At 32.4% G+C, this 22,403-nt stretch overlaps 2 protein-coding genes across 2 annotated transcripts in view; one reads left to right on the forward strand and one right to left on the reverse strand.

Moving 5' to 3' along the window:
* Positions 1 to 7,687, forward strand: part of LOC113561172 (heparan sulfate glucosamine 3-O-sulfotransferase 5-like) — a 34,127-nt gene extending 26,440 nt beyond the window's left edge. Inside the window, exon 4 of the mRNA XM_026967444.1 lies at positions 7,017 to 7,687. Within this exon, the coding sequence (XP_026823245.1) occupies positions 7,017 to 7,562 (546 nt within the window). The 3' untranslated portion in view covers positions 7,563 to 7,687. The remainder of the gene's footprint in view (positions 1 to 7,016) is intronic.
* A 5,662-nt stretch (positions 7,688 to 13,349) lies between these two features.
* Positions 13,350 to 22,403, reverse strand: part of LOC113549167 (BMP-binding endothelial regulator protein) — a 68,127-nt gene continuing 59,073 nt past the window's right edge. The window contains exons 6-13 of the mRNA XM_026950348.1: positions 20,587 to 20,781; positions 18,355 to 18,620; positions 18,046 to 18,205; positions 17,725 to 17,912; positions 17,371 to 17,572; positions 16,996 to 17,269; positions 16,606 to 16,871; positions 13,350 to 14,125 (exon numbers count right to left, since the gene is read on the reverse strand). Of these exons, the coding sequence (XP_026806149.1) occupies positions 16,730 to 16,871; positions 16,996 to 17,269; positions 17,371 to 17,572; positions 17,725 to 17,912; positions 18,046 to 18,205; positions 18,355 to 18,620; positions 20,587 to 20,781 (1,427 nt within the window). The 3' untranslated portion in view covers positions 13,350 to 14,125; positions 16,606 to 16,729. The remainder of the gene's footprint in view (positions 14,126 to 16,605; positions 16,872 to 16,995; positions 17,270 to 17,370; positions 17,573 to 17,724; positions 17,913 to 18,045; positions 18,206 to 18,354; positions 18,621 to 20,586; positions 20,782 to 22,403) is intronic.

A 22,403-nucleotide genomic window follows, 5' to 3' on the forward strand; every position in this document is an offset into this window, starting at 1 on the left:
AACGCCATCGACAGTTAATAATGAATCGTTATAGGTTGTTTGAATTATCTTGTCGACTATTCTGGGCGAATACGAGTATAAAATACTTGCGATACAATCCAACATTATTTTAATATTATAATATTGCTCCATCATATACTTCTACGCGGTACGTGTCTGGTAGAGTTTGGTAAATATTTTGTTACTGGTTACGGTATGGACTTTATTCGTTTTCGATGATCGCGACTGCCGAGCAAAAAAATAACAGTCGTTACTTTCGTAAAAAAAATTATTGGCACGCCGCCAGTATAGTAAAGAGCAGGTACATGTTGGTACGTGGTACCCATTACGGACGTGGGGGAAATTCGTTAAGATACCTAACCGCTTACGGTAGCAAATCTCGTTGGTAATCTCTTGGGATTTTCTCCGACGGTTGTATATTATTAAATGGCATAATAATATAATATGCGGGATCCGAGAGTAAATGTATGTTTTTTTTTCACGACTTATTTCAACGCTGCACGGGAAAAAAGATAATTTTCACATGCGGATATTTTCCTGACAAGTAACACTCAGCGGGTGGCGTTATATTTGAATTAATAACGAAATGGTCGGCGGTTTTAACGATGTCGACTGTTCTTCGCAAATGAAGACTAAACGTTGTCGAGACCAAGTAAACTATTGATTTTTCGCGTTTTTCGAAAATAAAGTATATAAACAATAAACAATAGAGCCATGTCGATTATACGCACTACATTAAATAGGTAAATATAAAAGACAATTATTTCGATGTAGAAAACTTTTTTTTTTTTCAGCAAACATTTCTGGATTTGAATAATACAACATAATTTATTCATCTAGTGTTTTTCTAGTTTTTTAAACCGTACATTGTTTAAACGTTCTACTTTTCGGGTTATATTATGTATATCGAGGCCCGAAAAATATTGGAAGTGATCGACAGCTGTCGATATCCGCGTATCGATTAGAGCAACATTCCAGTATTTATCACATTTATAAAAATATGTTAGGAATGTAAATATTCAATCCGTTTGACTGAGATTACAGTGGCGGCGTTCGGAGCTGCAACGGTGATGGGGGCGAATCACAAACAAATACATTTTAAAGTATACAGTCTGCAGACAACGATGACAGCCGCGTTTCGACTGCTCATGGGTTAGTTGCTGACACTTAATTTCAATTTGTTTTCAGAGTACATCAATTATACGTATATATATATTTTTTAAAATAATTATATTATACAAATCGAGTGGTGGTGATTCGTCAATAAAAACGATTGAAGGACGATAATATTGTTATATATCACAGTTCGCAAACATTCGACGGACGTTCGGTTAGGTTATAATAATTTTCTACTCGGTAGATTGCTTAGTGTATACAACCGACAAAATTGGCCGTTAGGATTTTGATCACTTATTTTATTTGAGCGGTGACGAGAGGGGTAATTAACACAACATAATTGTGAATATTATTGTCAAAGTAATTTATTAATAAGATTAGATTGGATTTTATTAACCAGTAACCACCAAATAGAGATACGATACGCGTCATTCTGAAGTTTATTCGTTTGAGTGCGATTTTTTTTACTTTTCATCATACCGAAAACGATTAATTCTTCGAGCTCAGAAGATACAAGTTTATACGTTGTTTTCGATAGGACACAAATGTCTATCGACCCGGTTTTAGTTTAGCGCGTCCTGTTAAACACACAATCAGCTAAATTCTAGTATTAAACCACAACACAATAATACGCAGTATATAACAAATGTATACGTCTTTGGATTATCGACATTTACAAACATATAGGCTATAACATACAAGTTTCTACATCTAAATTTGTATTGAAATATCGTACATTTTCACTTAATTTTAAAGTATCGAACAAAAATCTATACTTATCTAATACAAATAGTGAAATAATATAAGATCTATTAAAATGTGTGGAAAAATGAATTACAAGATTCGCCAAAAAATATTTTTATTTAATCATGAAAAATGTACTTTTACAAGATTTTTTACTCGGAATTAGTAGGTGTAGTTGAAATTTAATAATATTTCGCGTTGCAGTGTAGGTAGTTGTAATATGATATATTATATTATAATGTAATAAATTATCGCACCCGTGGCTAACGGACCACCGTAATTCCATTGTACTCGTGTTTATATAAGACGTATGAGGATGGGGTTATTTTTTACTTTCAAAGGCGCCGAGCGAACGAGAATTAAATTGCTCGTAGGTAGGTCGCTTGCTAGACGACAGATACAAAATCTCAGCGGACAAGAGAAAACGTTGGACGAATGAGTAGATAAAACGGAATACACATAGTTTGTCGGCATAATATAGGCTCGCGTGCATTAAACAAAACAATTAATTAAATTTACGCGTACAATGTACATATTATTATTTTATTTTATTTCAAAAACAATTTTATACTTTCCTCTTGTGAAACATCGGAGCGTCGTCAGATTTTTGGAAAAACAATTATATTTTAAAAACTGTCATTATATATTATTACAGCCATTTGAATGCGTTTATACAGGTACCCACGCGATGTTTACGCTTGATGGGCACTACCCTTCGTGGCGGGCTAATAATAATCGAAATACGATTCGCTACAGTAAAATATATAAAAAAAAAATAGTAATAATAATAAACTGCATGACGCGTGACTATTATAGGAGATGTCCCCGACGGCGGAGTTAAAACTTTTTCGATTTAATAAAATTATAACATATTTTTATTATTGTTATTATTGTTATTTTAAGGGAAACATGCGTTCATATCATAACCTATATTATGTAATAATATGTAGAATGCGAACTGGCTATATTATATAGATTTCGTCGTTTTTTCCCACGCTCGGCTAACATAACATAAATTTATTATAAACCGTGACGTATACGTCATACATACTATTCGTTTGGTACTATACATTTTATACATTAGATGTCGACTAAAAATATTTTAGTGCTGTCTCTTGGAACGAGAACTTCAACAATACATTTTTATTTACTTGTATTTGTACCAGAGTAAAATAATGTACTTTAAAAAAATTGTTAAATAAGAAACGTTGTTAATAATTAGATAAAAATCGTTTGCCAACATTTAAGAAAAAAAACATACCTACCGGAATTTAAAGTCAAACGTGGAGCGTTAGATATCCACTATTGACAAAAATATGTATAATGTCCACGGTGAATTAAATCTGCATATGAAATAATAAATAATAATGAAGTAATTATCCAATATATTTTATGGTATAGATAATTTTAAAAAATATTGGTAAAACTATAACATAAATATGGACAATTGTAGTAAACTTGTGCGGTGTATAATAATATTTTTTTTTTAAATTCTATGAATTATTATCACGTATAGACATAAATTGTGTAAATTTAAAAACTTAATCTCATACTACTATAATTTAGAGTAGAAAAAATAAATATTTTATAGTTAGAATGCATACAATACAAAATATGCAGTGTGGTTATTAAATAATTTTTCAGTCTAAAAACTTTTTATTGACAATTTTTATTTTTATTTTTTTCTCCTTTTTTTTTCTCTTGTAAGTTTAATATTTCAATATATTCGTAATTTATATTAATTAATACAATGTAAAAAAATTCTTGTTTTTTAACGCTTTTAATATACTTCTGTAGATTTCATTTATAAAATTTCAAGTACATTAAATTAACATAAAACAAACTAAATTTAGGCAATTTAGAAAGAGTTGACAATCAAATAGAGTGGGATATATCATTTGTTGTATGCAGGAAAGGGAGAGATTGTTGGACCCCACAAGCCAATTTTTGACCAGAAAAGACTTTACGACTTCACATCAGGCCAGCGAATTGTCTTGATGGAAGATCGAAGAGTCGTTTTTTCACAATTTGGGCTTTGTGCATTTATTCTTACTCGTTTTTCGAGAATTATCAATGTCTATTTACAGTTTGTTCCTAGGGCACAAATTTAGTCATAATTACAAATTTAATATCGAAAAACATGATCAGAATGGCTTAAATGATGACATATTGATATCATTGATTGTTGTTAACAAGCAGTAGTTACATATTGTGGTAGTATCCCTATGTATATCTGTCAATAAGAGAAATCTTTCATTTACAGATTTCGGCGTTTCACTATAATTTCGACATAATTTGTGAAGTCTTAAAACAACACTCACTCGTAAACTACAGTCAGTCACTGATCTTACTGGTATCGTTCGATATAGTGATATTAAAAGCTCAAGAATAAATCAATCAACACTATTCCCATATTTTCACACCCCTTATCGCTGGTTTGATAGCATCGTTCTTAAATATTCACTTCTCGTATAGTACAATAGCATCCACTACACTTCTAATAATGTTTTTATGTACCTCATTTTTAGGTGCTTTTCGTGTCTCGTTTCTATTAATAATGGTCGTCCGAGACCGAACTGTTTAACACGATTTAATATTACTATAATAATAATAACAACAACAATAATAATATATACGCACAGTCGACTTTTATTATGGCACGCGAGGGTTTGAAAATATTCATGACTTATAAAGCCACTGCAGTAATAATAATTAGTGGAGGCACTCGTCGTTTGATCCGCTCTTAGAGATAACGCAGTCAATATTGCCTATGACGTATTCACAAGTCGTTTGCATTCACCTTGATCGAGGGTAAAACACTTCACCGCGTGCACCACGGGGTCATTGCGGAGTAATAACAAAATATTACAATTCATATTCGCACATATTTTGTGGTCATTATAACGAAACAACGCTTTAACGTTTCACATTCGATATTGTATTAAACTTTGGTTGTTTTTTAGGCATCCGCGTTCTTGATGCAATATAATATTATACGCTATTATATTATAATAATATTATTGTTGTTATCAATAACAGTTTTATTCGTGTGCGACCGTTCAATATTTAAGTGCATACGCGTATAGGGTGTCCCACGAGGATTTGTACTAATTTAAAGTGATGGGTTAATAGAGTGTTTGCATATTGTTACTCGCATCACACCAAAATCGTAAATCTTCGTGAGACGTGCGCTGTATATTACGCGTACACAATATTATTATTATTATTATTATTATTGTTATTATTTTGTCTAAAATGTATATAACTACAAACAAACAATGAAAAGCTGATACTACAAAACGCAATGCATTATATTATATTATTATTATTATTATTATTATGCACAGCTTTTCCATACCACCGCGTTGTTAATTAAACGAAGACTCGCTAAAATTTATCTTAGTGGAATTATTTTCATTGTTCAGATTTTCGCTATAAACCTATCGAAAAAAAAAAACACAAAATGCATTTCACGCCAACGATGTAACACGATATCATTGATATTGGCAATGTAGTACACGAGTTTAGTGGATCCTTTCAGGAAAGTAATGTATTCTATAAGATACATGAATATGTATATCCCCTACCTGATTGTTACCTAGAAACTACTTTTAGCACATCAAGTGGTAATCTCTGAAACACTCACTTATTATACTTTGAAAGTCTCAGAATTCAGTAAAGCCCTTGTTGTTATAATATAACTGAACAACAGAATATTCGATGCTTTAAATTTTAGTTTTTCAAGTTCGTTAAAATTTTAAAATAAACAAAAAATATAAAATATAAATAAATTATAATGAATAAGAGGATGTCATTATAAACATGCATCACCTTCTCCCAACGAACATTTTTTAAAAGTTCATCACTGAATTTAAATATAAAATATTGAAAAAAATCTACTCTGAAACTTGGATAATATTTTTATGTCACACATGAGAGGGTTACAGCAACTAAAATTTACAAAGTTTCAAAATAGAAATAAATGTTAAATTAATAAATTAATTGTGTATTTACTTAAGTGGGTTATTAAAAAAAAAAAAAAACTCTGGTTGTTTTTAACCGAGATTATTAATAATTTATTTGTCTCAATACTTTATGAGATGCGTATTTTTTCATATCACGTTAGTAATCGTACAATATCACTGACTGGGCAATATTGTAGCATACATATCATAAATATTATATATCTTAAAATAATAAAATATATTGTAATAATACATAGTTTTAGAACAAATAATTCATAATATAATTTAAACTTGTAGCATTTTTAAGAAATGTTGTTAATTTTAATAAAATACTTATTGATTTATAAAAAACTAATGTATAAATATATTTTTTGAATATTTTATTTTAACTGTATACATATTATGCACAGTAAGCTGTGTAGACTGTAAGTACTCTATTGCACCAGGCTGGTTGCTGGCAATCCACAATTCATAAAAAACATAATATGGCACCTGCTCGTATGATAAAACATGCAAAGAAGTGATTGTTTTACAAATCAAGTCACTTAATAGTGAAACTACAATAATACATAGATAACAAAAAGAATAACAACAAGTAAACTGCTGAAATGTATTTATCTATAGGTTACATTAAATAAAGTGATCCGTTTACTGTTTACATTAAATCTTAATAAATGTTAGTGGTTTTTTATTAAAAAAAAAAATTATTAATCATAATAATTATTATATTTACATTTTAATCTCAATTCACTATTTTTGATTCAAGTACCTAGAACTTTAAAATTAAATTCTATTTTCTATACCGACTTTTATATTAGTAAGTGGAGTGTGCGAAAAACGAATGGATATAATGTAATAAAATAATTAATTTAATGTTAAACAAATAGCTTTTTTTTCCTCAAAACATTTAGGTTTGAATGTGATAAACTTAACGGTATTAAACGTTTTACTTCGCAGTATAAGGAAATAGAAACTAAAATGTTTAAGATAGTAGGTAATATAAACATTAAAAAATTAAAAAACCGTAGAAAAAATACTTTTTTCTAAAAACTAATTATTTTTATAAATTTGATACGATCAATGGATCACGCGCCCTAGGGTAAATATATTACCTACTTATAATAGACTATTATATCCTTCTTATTATATTATAATATACGAACGTTATTACTTTAGACGTCTCGTTCGCAGGTACCGGAACGCATCAAGGCGATGAATTCGAGCATTAAGCTGCTGCTCATCCTCAGGGATCCTGTGATCAGGGCCATATCGGATTACACGCAATTGCACAGCAACCCCTTGGCGAACCGCAGCAGTCGGTCGTTCGAGCAGCTAGTGGTAAAGCCGGACGGTACGGTTAACACCAACTACCGGCCGGTGGCCGTGTCCACTTATCATAACCACGTTTACCGGTGGCTGGACGTGTTCCCCAGAGACCAGTTGTTTGTGGTCAACGGCGACCGGCTCATCACCAACCCCGTGTCCGAGTTGAATCGCATCGAGACGTTCCTGGGCCTGGAACATAGAATCGGCGCCGACAATTTCTACTTTAACCGAACCAAAGGATTCTACTGTCTGCGATACGGGCCTGTAGACAAGTGTCTGAAGGATACCAAAGGCCGGAAGCATCCGGACATCCAGCCGGAAGTCGTGGCCAAACTCCGGGAACATTTCAGTCAGCACAATCAGAAGCTGTACGACGTATTAGGACAGGACTTTGGGTGGCCGGAGAAGTAACGAATGGTTTTAGTGGTGTTTTGGGAAAAGGGACGAGTGAGGATGTCACGGTGGCATCGTTTTTTTTTTAAATGTTTTTCGTTTTTTTGGAGTTTTGTATACAGGGATACTATATATTTATATATATATATATATTAAATAATATATATATATATATATATATATTTATAACATTATAAATATTACTATAACGTCACAAAATAATGATATGTACTGACCACGGCTATATCGCGTGACAAGCGAAGCCCTTTATGTACTAGACTTAGAGTGTGCGCTCGATTTGTCCTTTTTATCACATGAAACGAAACGTTTGAACACTGCCATGCTCATACTACCTGCATGTATATGTATATATAAATATAAATTAGATACTGAGAGCAAGAAATAGCGAACGAGAGGAAGGGCAGGGAGTACGGCGTGTGCGCTTAAATTGTTTTCTTTCAAAAATTCACCATATATTTACAAGACGGGATGAATTTTATTATATTTCAGCAAACAAAATTTCGATATCACGATGATAATATTATTATTGTAGAATTTGAGGTGAACGATGAGCCAGTTGGTTTCGGAAATGCTCGTAAATAAACCACATAACCTAATCTGAAGTAGGTACCTTAATACAACCACGGTAACACAGAATTTAAAATACAATTAACCACGTTGATTTATATTTTTATTTTTTTGTAAACTTTTCCCGTGTACAATACAAATACAAAGTAAAATATTAAAGTATCAAGTTGATCATAATATTATGATACTATAAAGTAACGATAGGATTTTTTTCATTTTAAGCGCTTGTGGTTTTTGACTTTTTACCGGTAATGCTTATTAATTCCACCATAATGTGAATAAAATTACCGCAATAATAATAACGATTAAAAAATAATGTACGTTATGCGCGTTACATTTTTCTTCCCGTCGAGCGTTATTATATCCCTTAAATAAATTCAAACAATATTTATTATATACGGTGCTTGACTGACGGAAATCGTGCATTTTCGATATCGCGGTCCGAGGTATTTCCTCGCCGTCTTTCGTTTGAATTTATTACGAGTGTTCGTTTCTTTACTACTAACACAACTCGCGGATATTATTTCACCGAAGTCAATAACGAACATTGAACATATCAAACTAGACTTTTTGTTACACTCCCAATGGTCCATGCAGCATGCACAAGATCGACTGACATATCAAATTATATTGTGTACACTAAACCAAAACATATAGTAATCTCTCGTACACCTACGTGTAAGATTAGTTTGTTATCTTTTTCTTTTTTTTCTTTTGTTTTGTTTTTTTAAATAATTTTCGGTCTAAATGTTATGAAATGTTTTAACACTGACATTATTTATATTATTATTACTATTTTATTTTTCATGACCGATTTACGATTAACTATCGACTAAGTTCCCGCCTATTGTACACTACTCTACTGTTCCCACAAACGCAATTACAGCAGTAAGCCATCAGTTTAACACATTGTATTGTGTTACTGCGTTATGGTAGTTTATCCGGACGATGTTTAAACATTATAAATTATAATTGTCACGAAAACTCAACTACTGGAGAATACGATCTTCAGATTAATCCATTGTACGTAGCAGACGTGCAATACTTATAGATTGTTAAATGTAATTATAAAGCGTTGTTAATATACTGTCAAAGTTTTTACACGAACAAATAAATTATCATCCCAAGTCACGATATTACTATAGAAAAAAGCGTTTGTCGAGTTGATTTCAGTCGGTGTGAAAAATAAATGATAATAAATAACTTTACGTACCTTAATGCGTTTTAAATAGTACAAATGTATGAAAAACAAATATATTATATACATGTTCCATATCCTCTGGCCGTTACCAATAGGTAGGTATAATTTTCGAAGTTAAATCTACTTAATATGTTAGACGAGGAGGAACGAGGCATAATAATATTATCATAGTGCATTATTATTACTTACCTACTACTTTTACATAATATTTACAATTTTTTTCGATGAGCAATAATGACTTCCTCTTCAAATGGTTGATAAACTATTTATACTTACATATTATTATAAATAGGAAAATTACCGTGTTATGTTATAGTATATATTTATATATGTATTTTGTTCGTTACGATTATTATTATTATTATTGTTCTTTAAAAAAAAAAAAAAAAAACAACGATCATATCAATTATAGACTTTTTTCGTGTATTTAATAAGTCGTTTATAATATTACATTTTAAGTAACTTAAAACATATCAATGTTTGCAACATAGCATAATTATTACTATATATCATTAAGAGACGATTTTAAATTGTATTTGTATAATCGTCGTAAGGAACACGGGGACAAAAGTCGAAAGGATCTGTGTGTCACTTTTCCGTTGTCGTTTGCCGTTATATTATAAGTCGAACGTGTTTATTGTTATGTTATATTATACTACTGTACTCATATTATTTTCTCGTATTTACTACCAACGCGGTTACGTCTTAAGCTTCATCGCTGTCACACAGAAATCCTTGCGACACGTGGTCTTATCTATATATGTTTCGTAATTTGTGAAGGTTAGGTACCATGTATACATATCATATCATATTAATATTATACATATCATATATAATATACCAATACCGTGGAAACTATTTGGTTTAAAAAAACGATGTTTACCAAACGAATACATATCATTTTGATTAAGTAGCGTTTAATATCATATAACTTTATTGTACTTGTATTTGATGTACTTTTTTTTACCGTTATCGTATAATAATTTATTGTTAAGTCGATTATTGTATAGGTAATTTTCTTAGAATTGCAATGTACATTCGCGGTACCACAGATGACTCGGAGAGCAGTATTATGTATATTAGTATATTCATATTATTATTTATTATCATATTATGACTACTGGACAACTGAATCTACTGATTCCAAGAAATAACTATACCACACGTAATATTGTAATACAATCAACGAAATATTCACAAAAATATGAATGTAGGTGAATTTTATCGAAATAAACACTAAATTATAGGATGGATAGATTATATTGTGACTTTGTGAATTTGCTTATTCTAATTTAGTATGCATTGCTGTCTATGTGATTTTAGCAACACGAAATCGTATGTTAACGATTATACACATAAATAACACTCAAATCCTATAATCGAATAATGCAAGTTTTCTAACATTCAAACATTGGGATCAATGTAGATATTTCATACATATAAAATAAATTTAACATTAAAAACACCCAAAATTACCAATATCTACGTCAAGAGTCTCCAAATAACTAACAGTGGGTCATACTGATTCGCCAACGACGCTAACTACAGCAAATAATCTAAAAATTAACTATTCGTTTTATTTTTCTAATGAAGTATGGTATACTATAAATTGAATATTAAACAAAACTACTATTTTTTTAAATTTTGGGAAAAATGTATTGCATTAAATTTAAATTGTTCTGCAGACTTTTTAAATAACTACACGATGCAACAACCGTTAAAACTTCCATGTGTAATTATATAAATTGTATTTCTTTTTTTCTGTACTTTAAATTTTGAATGCATTTTCTGATTATATATTAATACATTATATTTTGGAGCGTAAAAGCTTTTTAATTTGTATGTGGCCCTCAAGTAAAAAAGTTTTTGGCGACTCTTGACTTTTATATATTCACTTTATCGTATACCAAAAAACAATTGTCAAAATGTATATTATTTTTATTTAGTTCTAGTTCTTACGTTTTTAGAAAAATTCAAATTACCATATATTTATGTAATATAATATTATTGTTTTTTTTTTTTAATTTATATAACTATTAAAAAAATTAATTTATATAATTATTTTCTACGGATTACCCTTCAAATTCACTTTGGATTTTTGACCAGGATAAAAATATAACAAAAATATTATGCAAAATTTACTACTGCCGGTTGTCCAGTCGTCATGATAATTATGATATTATTACCATAGCGAAACCCAAAAGCAAACCATTTCGCTGCCGCTTCTCGTCCACGGCGATACTGTTAAAAGTCTCGCGAGTGACCGTTCGCCTCCGCAGTCAGCTTTCGTACCACGACTATATAGGCGCGTCTCGAGTGTTTATAGTAGCACGTCTACGATAATTAGACTGTATACATATCAATATCATTATATTACGATATTATTTGCATATTATTTTCGACATGAATACTACAATTTGTTTCAACCGTAGCACGATATTGTTGTTATTATTTTTTTTTTCTTAAAAATCGTTTTCTAGTCATATTGTATAATAATATTATTAATACGTGTTGCCGTTTGTTTGTTTGTTTGTTTTATCTCTCTTTCTCTCTCTTTTTCTCTCTTCTATGTACCTATATACCTATATATATATATACAGTGACAATACACATATTATTATACACATAGAACACACCGATGTGTCATACATTTTGAAATGATATTCGTCTCCGGACGTCGTCTGTGCGCATATTTATTATCATAATATAATATACGACACACATTATTATCATATCAATATTATTGTATACGCGACGGCAATACACCGCGTTCTCGCGCACGCGTATATTATATAATATAATATATAGTATTGTCACATCCGTACGGAACGCGTGTAATATTATTAAGATTGTCGTTGTATCGTTGTTGTTAATATTATTATACGGCGCCGTTGGCGGCCGGTCGGCGGGCGCACTGCTGATCACTCGCCCAAAGAAATCGACGGTTTTCCTATCTCGAAAGTCTCTCGTCCGAGGACTGAAGGAGAGCCGATTGTCTCGCGGTGAGCGCGAGCGATTTAGTCGGGCGTTTCGCCGGTCGACCGCAGTCATCATAATATCATATTATTATTATTATTATTATTATTATTATAAGATAGTATAATATATTAATATAATTATTTTAATATAATACCGTTCTGGTCCCGAGCACTTTTTGGCCGGGCCGGACACCGTTTTAAAATATAGATTTTTTGGATTTTCTTATAGCGTCATCACTACGATACTGTTATTTTTGTTAACAATTTGTTTAAAATATAAAAAGTATAGAGGCGTGCCTTGTGCGTTTGTGTTTTGCGCACACGACACGCAATTACAAAAATCAAAAATACCCGTGTATGCGTATCATCTTTTTTTTATATTATTCTCGTACCTATATATTATGTGTAAAAGCATAAGTGTTTTTTTTTTCTTGTCTTTCGACACGCTCTATTCACTTAATTACTTGCGAATTTTTATGTAAAATATTGTTGATAACCGTTCAAAGAATCGAGGATTGTACAGTATACTGTGTTATACGACTGACCAAACACGTGCCCTCGGTAAACTGAAGCACAGCAATGAATTCGTGGCGCCATCTGTTAGATATGTTTAAATCAATATTTTTTATAAAGTACATGATTTCACCGCCCGGCCGGAGTCGGGTATTTGTTTCATTTGGAGCATAATGATAATATTGTAAAAGAAGTATATAATATGTACTTACATTTTTTTTTAAAAGTTTATTTTTTATTACACAAAAGAAAGTATAGTTTTTTTTCTAGAAAAAATAAATAAGTGAAAAAAAAAACATAAAAGTAGGAACATAAATTTGACAAATATTATTTTACAATATTTTGCTTAACGTAGTTAAAATACTTTTTTCATAATAATAATTCTATAGCATATAGTAATATAATATGAATCCTTCTTACCTATATTATAATATATAATAAAAATTTTTTAATAACTATCTATAATTACAGTAATCTATATTGGTTTTGTGTTTTCTTCGAAAAATAAAAATACAATTATTAAACAATTTGATATTTTAAGCGCTCTACTTAAACATTTTTTTAACAATATTACTAAGTATAATAAATAATAATTATAATAACGTATTATATAATATAAATATATATATATATACGACAACCAGGATGTATAAAAGAACGTTGTTCTCTCTGTCAACTAAGGCATGCTAAATAGCTTACGTAGCAAAGCCGCTTACGGTTATGCGCAGCTACTTTATAATATAATAATATAATAATATATTATTATCACGAATAAGGAGAAAAAAAAAATCGTCAAAATTCGTGTATACACGAAAACACACTACAAATAAATTATCATAGGCCAATACCGAAATATGAGCGCCAACAATAACATTACTCTGTAATCTGTTTTGTGGTACTTATATATATATATATGTATATTAAATCGCGGTATGTATATTACAATGTAAACGCCGGCGTTTAGGTTTTAAAAACATCGGCCGACCTCGGTTAGGTTAGTCGCGATCGTACAATCGAACTGATTAAGTGTGTAAATAAATAAAACCATTGACATTATGGTAAGAGTGTATAATATTATTGTGCGACGATCACCCGTCAAACGGTAGAGTCGCCGCCGGGTCGGGGTTTGTTGTAGCCACTTAAAAAAATTAAGTCAATTGTTACTATTACTATTATTACCTACTATTTTTATAATTTTATTTTATTTTATATAATAAATTTCCATAAGAACAAAATTCGGCTGTTCAAGTAAAATACTGTTTAGTCGGTCGACGGTAACGTGGAAACGGTCTTGTCGCGATCTGAAACAACATCAATAAAATATTTCAAACATTTTGCAAGATTATACATTATAATCATAATATCATGATTATTCTTTGCACTTATATATTTTGGCAAAATCAAAACTGTTCCTGTGAGAAAACATTTACATTTTCCAAATGAAAAAAAAAATTGGAAACACTAATCTGGCGTTAGCCCCTTCCAATTTTTTTTTTTTTTTTTGTTAGTAATTTGAACTTAATTTGTACCTTTGCTGAAAACATGCAAATTTATGTATACCTCGAGACGGAATGCTAATACTAAATTATTAAAATGACGGTGGCTATGTTCGGGTTGAATTAATTCGATAAAATAAGATAAACCAAAATTCGGGGACGTGGATATTATTTTAAATAGTTGTAATATATTTAACGTACCTCTCTACTCTTATTAAATTCAACACAATATGTGCGATTTGCCGGACGTCATACATCAGCGAAATATTATGCTGTACACTCGTAAACTAAACAACAAATTTTATATTGACGATTTCGATTAATTAAAATGATGAATCATGGGTAACCACGCGTCGAGCGTGTTTTATGATAATTTGCTGTAGAGTTGTTTTCATTTGTTCAATAATATCATTATTTAGTAGTCGTCGTGATCGATGCGTATAGGATATCAGGTAGTGTAAACAATAAAATTAGTTTGAAGCTTGCCGGTAGCGTGATTATTCTATTAGAAAATAAAAACATTAAGCTGATGATCGAAAATACTTTTATAAATTAATTTAAAACGTTATCGAACAATGGCATCGCGTTTGATTATTATAGTAATTGGTACATGCGTACGTTTTATTCGAATTCAGACGTAGAAATTTAAATGATTAAATTACAATAATTAAGTACATACCCAGATGATGATTTAAGATACCTAACGTCATTATGCGCTGTACATAGGTAAATATGTTTATTCAGTGAAATTCTTTGATGTTTGATCACGTAATAACTAATATTATCGTTTATCAGATCTGTGTGTCTAAAAGCGCGAGAAGATTTATGTTCCCAATAACGTCTTGAAAAAAATATTATTTCGTTCCTACGCGCACGCATATTAAGGGGATACCAAAACGTATAATTCCCAGCCCCTAGTTGTACGATTATCCAATGATTTATTAAGGTAAGTCTTTCTTTCGATTCGTTAGAAAACACACATTTGTATAATTTATATATTTACATAACATCTCAATCGGTATCACTCCGTTAATTATGTTACTAAGCGGTCTAAATGTATAAAATGTTAATGTTCTCGCGTTATCGAAACCGTATATTACGGGTACACGTGTACAATGTATATAATATGCAAGTGACGTAAGACCGTTATTAGTTGTTATATACATTACAATGATAATTTATGTAGGCAAAAATTGTTGATATTATTGTTATTATTATTATTATTTGATTAATATATTGTTGTTAAGAGTTTGACGCTCTCGTCGAATATTATTGTTTGTAATCTACGATGGTCGGCGTTTGTGCCTATGACGATTTTGTCAGTGCGGGCACGGGACTACGGGCTATAAGTTATAATAACTGTGTATAATTTAATGCGGTAACTACCTGCCAAGGCGTTGTAAAATAAGGATATTTTCGTGTTGTAAACACCGACTAATTCATTTTGATTCTAATCTAATGTATGCACGACGCGGTCGGTTCGCTCGACAAGCATTTTTTTTTTTTCTTTATACACATCTTATTAAACCCATAATTTAATGCGTTTTATAATCCGGAATGACGTAGGTATAATGTCACAACAACGATTGCGAATACCATTGTTATTCTCCTTTAGGTTAAATTCTCGACAAACTTCCATTTTCAATTAGTCGGTTATTTTTTTGTAGAGCTCGAATGGCTGAAATTGTTATTCTGTTAACACAAAATAATTGTCTTTCCATCAATCGTTATCATCATACTGCTTCGCACATATTAAACTTCCATCGATATTGAAACTACTAACAGTAGATTATCTATATGTATTTTTATTATGTATAATTTATAATAAATTTATAATTATTTACGGTTATGAAGAATCGCACGGTAATAATATTACTATTTCCAAGATTATTTTCAATTATTTATAGTGAATGAAAATGTGAAAGGTAGCATAATAATTTTTTAGACTGTTATAGTGTTCTGATTATATTGCCAATGCTTGATTTTAAAATAATTTTTTTCAAAAAAGTCGTGTAAATACACTATTTTAATCTTCACTTTTATTAATGAACGCGTTTAATCGACTTATTATTTACTTTTTTTTTTCGACCTTTCGGTATTAGTCAGGTCGTGACTTAATTCGAGTAAATTATTTTGGTCAACTGGTAATGCACTCCACTTCGACTTATCTCTCATGATGTCATCGCACACAGTAATAATAACAATAATAACAAACAATTGTATAAGTATCATAACGTTAATTAGGTACATAATGCATTTAATTGTATGTATATACATATACTGACCATTTCGACGCGTCGGTCAGGTAAACGCGCGGCGACTACCGCAAAGTTGAAGGTGTAAAAAAACAATGACTAGCAACAACAAACAAGCGGAGTCTACTGCACGGGATGGATGTGAGGACGCGGGTCAGTATGTGTGGCATCCGGTCATGGTCCTCCAGTCCGGTAGCGACACGCCAAGGCGGCGACAATTGTGTGCGTAAGCGGTCATCGCCTCGCAATAACACTTCCGGCCGGTGGGACACTCGCACATGTCCGTCAGACACGACCTATATAATAATGTGTGCAAATTCGAAGTTTATTTTACATGCGTACAGAAACATACCGGAGAGGGCGCATAATATCTAACAAACGTTTACGACTATACCTATGTACACTGTGCATAAAACGAACCTGAAAAAGTTGACCGGGTTGAGCTTTTTGTGGCATGCGGCAAACATTCGTTGTCGGAGAGGCTTACACATTCGTTCTCGAATTCGCGGACCCTTTCTGGAGCACTGTGACGTTTGCACGAACGTGGGTTTCAGCGGCCGACTGCACGCGTTCTTACCGCCCACGCGCCACGACGATCCAAACGCTTGTGCATCCGACTCTACTCGGCCGTCCTTAGTGGTCATGTCGTCTCTCGGCACATTGTTGAAATTTCCACATAGTCCGCACAAACTGCCTGTTGTGGTACCAGAAATATGCAACGATTGCAGTCGTTTGTTTATCGCAATACCATAATGATAATAGTTATTCTCGTAAGCGTTTAACGAATTTCCTTACCTTTGTACCTCGATGGTACGGACACTTCTAGAAATCCTCGCCCGTCCCAAATTATGGAAACGCCGATTCTGGTCTCAACCAATACGGTATCGTTCATATTAGATATGGTCAGCTCGTTGCTCCTCTTGTACGGCACCGAAACCCTCTGTCCGTTGATCTTGATCCGTTTATTCTCGCCAAGGTTTACTTTCAACCCTCCGGTCTACGCGGACAAATGCGTGTTAAATAATTACATTTTATTTCTTATTTTTTTTTTTTTTTAGATTAACTGCTATACTAGCACTTTCGCCAAGACGAGTATTATAGTATAAAGCACTATCGTGCTCGCGTAAAAATAATAAACACAATAATTACCCTCAAAGAAATAGTTTTTGTCCACGCTGAATTTTTCGTGTTCCTCGCGTCGTTAGTCACTCGAATGCTAAAGGTCCGGCCCACACAGTCCGCACTCAACAGATATTTGCACGGTCCTTGGAAGCTGAAGAATTTTCCGTCGTATGTCCTGTAGTGTGGGTCACCGAACACTGTACACACTCCATCCACTGAAACAACGGCGATAAACATAACATTTAGATACGTAATAATATTAGACATTAATAAGTTGAAACAAATCTGTCCAATTGTTTTTGCCAAGAGACAAAACGTGTAAAACATATAGGCACACGGTAGACTCACTCGGTACGCAGCGAGGGCAACACGAACCCGGAACTGTTCGCAACTTCATGTTGACCGGGCACGACGTCGAGATCGGCGGACACAACTCTTGGGCACACTGCACTTGACCACGAACGCACAAACACGACTTGCACTCGTCCACTTTCCAGCCGTCTCCGTTCTGAAACAAAAAAAAATATTTTCATAACGTTTGCCAATACGGAACGAACGACAGAACGTGTCAGAGTGGTAAACTCGTATGCTATCTTCTTATAGTCGTGATTTTTCGATTGATATGTACGTCATAAACTACATTATAATAATACCCACCATGTAAACGTTGCCGTTGTCCATGCACGTGTCGCTCTTGTCCACGGTCCTCGGGCACTGCGGACAGCACTGGTTGTGCGACGCGAACGTCTGTTTCTCCACGGGACAGTCCAGTGGCGGGCAAGTCTCCCGTTTGCATACCACCGTCGAGTTGGCGCACGTGCACTCGGTGCACCGGTCCGGGTGCGTCCCCTGGCCCGACGGCGTGATCTTATCGCCCAGCAGACATGCTCCTCTCGGCGGGTCCATCAATTTTCTACTTTTGCCTGTAACAAACCAACATTAGCGTTATTATAATAAATCCACGGACCGTACATAGGTCCAAGTCTACAGCCGAGTAAACAACAGAAATTAGTTACTGGTCAAGCCAAGTCGCAAGTTGTAGTAGTTGGAAAATTATGTATTTATTTATTTTGTGACTCTATGTTGACTATTTAACTCAACTGAAATTAGATTATTTTTTTCTAATTAGCACTTCGGTCGCACAGCGGTTGTATAACAATATATATATGTGTGTGTGTGTGTGTGTGTATGTATAATATACCTATATTTGTTTTACAATAAATATCCATTTTGGTAAGTATGCACCATATTTAATTTAAATGCATTGTGGTAGTGATTATAGGCAATAATGTATTAGTCTCGCTTACATTTTTTGATAAAAAAATATTTATTAATCTATTTGTTTTTAAAACAATCATCGTATACACGGCACTGCAAATGACAAACACGCAGTCGCGAACTATTTGTAGGAATATATTTAAAAAATATTGTGTTACCATTAAGTTGGCGAAATTTTATAGCGAAATAAAAATAGTATGAATGGTGTACATTTATATTTACGTTTGCTTCGAATTACAAAATTGCGAGTGTCCAATAAATTTGTCGATTTGTAATCATTGGACAATGTCGTATAATAATATCATAATTTACAACGAAGACTACAATAACCGTTATGACAATAGATGCTGTATAATATTTTGTCTGGAATGTTTGATTATTGTGTCCATATACGAAATAAGACGAAAAATTTAAACTCAGTATATTCTATTATATACGTTTAGATTACATATTTCGTTCGAAAAACTTTCAAAGGTTTAAAGCGGCAAAGATTAAGTGTACGTACTACAACTACACAGAGACTCATATTATGAACGTCGTTCGATATGATATTTTGACGGTGTTTTATTATTGTGTGGGTCATTTGATATTATAAACGATTTAATTGTATACGTCTGCGAATAAACGACCGTAAGATATATACATATATATATACGTGTGTCATAATACAATATTATTTTATTGAATCGTTTGGGCCAGCTCGATTATTTCTCACATGACAAAAAAACGTCTGTGCCTCCAGTCCTCGTCCATCGCCGATCCGAAAGAGTCGAGGATACAATTCGAAACCATAACACGATCGGTTGGCGTTTTTCCACTGTGTATTATTATTATTTTATACTACCGCGAATAAACATATCCGTAGTTTGTCAGACGTTTCCGTCCGGTACGCCGTCGTGGTCCGGTTATTATATTATAGCTGTGTTTTAAAACGACAAAATATAATAATAACGATATTACATATAATATACGATGACGACTATATGATTTGATTTGGATGTATGATACGAGTTTTGCACACATTCCTAACAAAGGCCGGATAGAGCTGCAAGTATCATTCTTTTTTTAATTTTTTCTTCAAATACTTTTGAAAACAAGATACGCAATATTATATTCGCGGAACAAAGTATATAATATTATAGAAATCATATTTTAAAACAGACCCATTATTGTAATGAGAATTCGGGACAATAGGTCCCGACCGAAATTTCGTCAGTGCTAAAATGTTTTGTATTTCAACGGTTACACTGTAAAAAATGTAATATAGTGGACATGTTAGTGTTCATAGTTATAATAAACTACTACTGGTCGAGTGAAGTTCGTTTATTTTCTTATCGTTTCAACATTGTTGCTACGTTCTATTGACGTTCCCTAAACCTTACGATATCGTATATAAAACGAAACAATTTTAAAACGATATCCTAAAATAAATTAAATGTGTGGTTTTCAGAAATTTTTGTTAGTTTGTTATATTATGTTATTTATGTTATTTGTATTAATGTTTCTATCGTAGTATCGTCGTTAAATTGTTGCAATAACTTTCAGAAGTAATGTAACATTACATATTAAATCGTTTCGTATTGGGCTTAACGGCCAATAAATTTCACTTACCCACACATCTGGGGCAGCATTCACCCGGCAGTATCTGCATGCTGCTGGACGGACACTGGAGCACAGGGCACGCCTTTTTCGAACAGGTGAGCACCGGTCCGGCCGCGGATCTCTCGCAGTGACAGGTTAGACACGGGTCGTCGTACAGGCTGATGTTCTTCCAAGCGGCCACCTCTTGCCCGATAACCCGGCAACCTGTGGAACGCAAAACCGGTTACCGCAATCGCATAGATTATAATAATAATATTATTATTATTAACTGTCTGCCATCGACAAACCCCTCTTCGGAGCTCGGGTTATCGATAACGGATTTTTTTTCCAGAGAAACCGACGCCACCGTTTCGCGTTTTTCTCGTTGTGTTTGTTTAGTAGGTACACTATATTATTATTTATTATACTTCCATATTATCCATACTGTATAAGTTTTACCGGCTTATTTTGAGCGGTTCAATATTGGCAATTTTAACAACTTTTATTAGAATAAAAAACAACGCGGTGTTTTTTCTACTGTATGCAACATTCTATAAATAAAAAGGCCTGTGTCAATAAAATTATGATTTTATGTCGTAAGTTTTTTTCAAAAGTGTATAAAACAATAAAGTATTGTATTATATTATGTATCAATCTGTTGTAGCTTTTTCGACACTATATCTTCAATAGTAAACAATATTATATTATACTAATATTTAAAGCAATTATCGATTACGATCAAAAATAAATAAGTTAGCAGTTGAAAAGCATCTTTTATGGAAGCTCCGAAATACTACAAAACTGGTAGTTACCTATTTTAAATATATTGAAATATAATAACAGGCACTATAGTTGTTAATAAGCGGATTGTTTCTATCAAAACCTAATTAATATTTAATTAACCTTATTAATATTTCTATTAAATACCCAACCAATAACATAATTCCATTTGAGCATATTATATTGTTCTACGGGATTGCGTTAATTGAGATGAAGAAAAATCGGTCGTCGTGACAGACGAAAGCATTCGTTATTTCAAAGTATTATCCATATAAGTTATTAAAGGTGCATACGTTTTCAACAGTATAATAATATTGTACAGTACTCAAAACGGGGAAGGGCGCGACGGCCGACTACTACATAATAATTTATAAGCAACATAAAATATAAGAGACACACGCACCGCCGCGGTCCTGTCGACTCACGCACGATAATAGATATCTAACCTATCCTACTAGCGTAAAGTACCTACACGTCAATAATATGTCTTTTCGAAAAAAAAAACCCTCGTTGTCTCAGATTTATTCGAATCGGTCGACTGTAAAAACATAAAATGGTATGTTACTATATGTTCGAAAACGTAATACACCAACAAGTAACAACTGTGCGTAACTTACGAACGAAAACAGTATAAAGGAGACTAAAATATAACGATTATATTTTGAAATTTTGTTTGTTGTTAATCTGAACGTTGACCACGTTAGTTGAATTTCCGCCCTTATACGTACACTGGAAATATTGTAATTAGACGAGGCGATTTTTTGTTTCACTTCTTTTCCGTTTAAAATAATAGCACAGAAGTTTTATAAATAAAAAAGAATGTGTTTCTGATCCGTACAAATTGGAGTTTGTATCCAGTTAGATCTGTTACAATGGCTTGTGAACGCGGTGATTTTTTTCAAACATTTTATTTACGACAAATTATGTTTTGGTATAACGTTTCCTCTGAAATTAAAAGCAAAAATTGTACAAGTTCATTGAGTCGTCAGAATTGTGCGTTGTTGATTGTACATATTTGAGCTCCTCACACTAATCACCGCAGTATTACGATCGTCGTCGTCATATTA

The sequence above is a fragment of the Rhopalosiphum maidis genome, chromosome 4 (assembly GCF_003676215.2).
Source record: "Rhopalosiphum maidis isolate BTI-1 chromosome 4, ASM367621v3, whole genome shotgun sequence".
Taxonomy (NCBI): Eukaryota; Metazoa; Arthropoda; class Insecta; order Hemiptera; family Aphididae; genus Rhopalosiphum; species Rhopalosiphum maidis.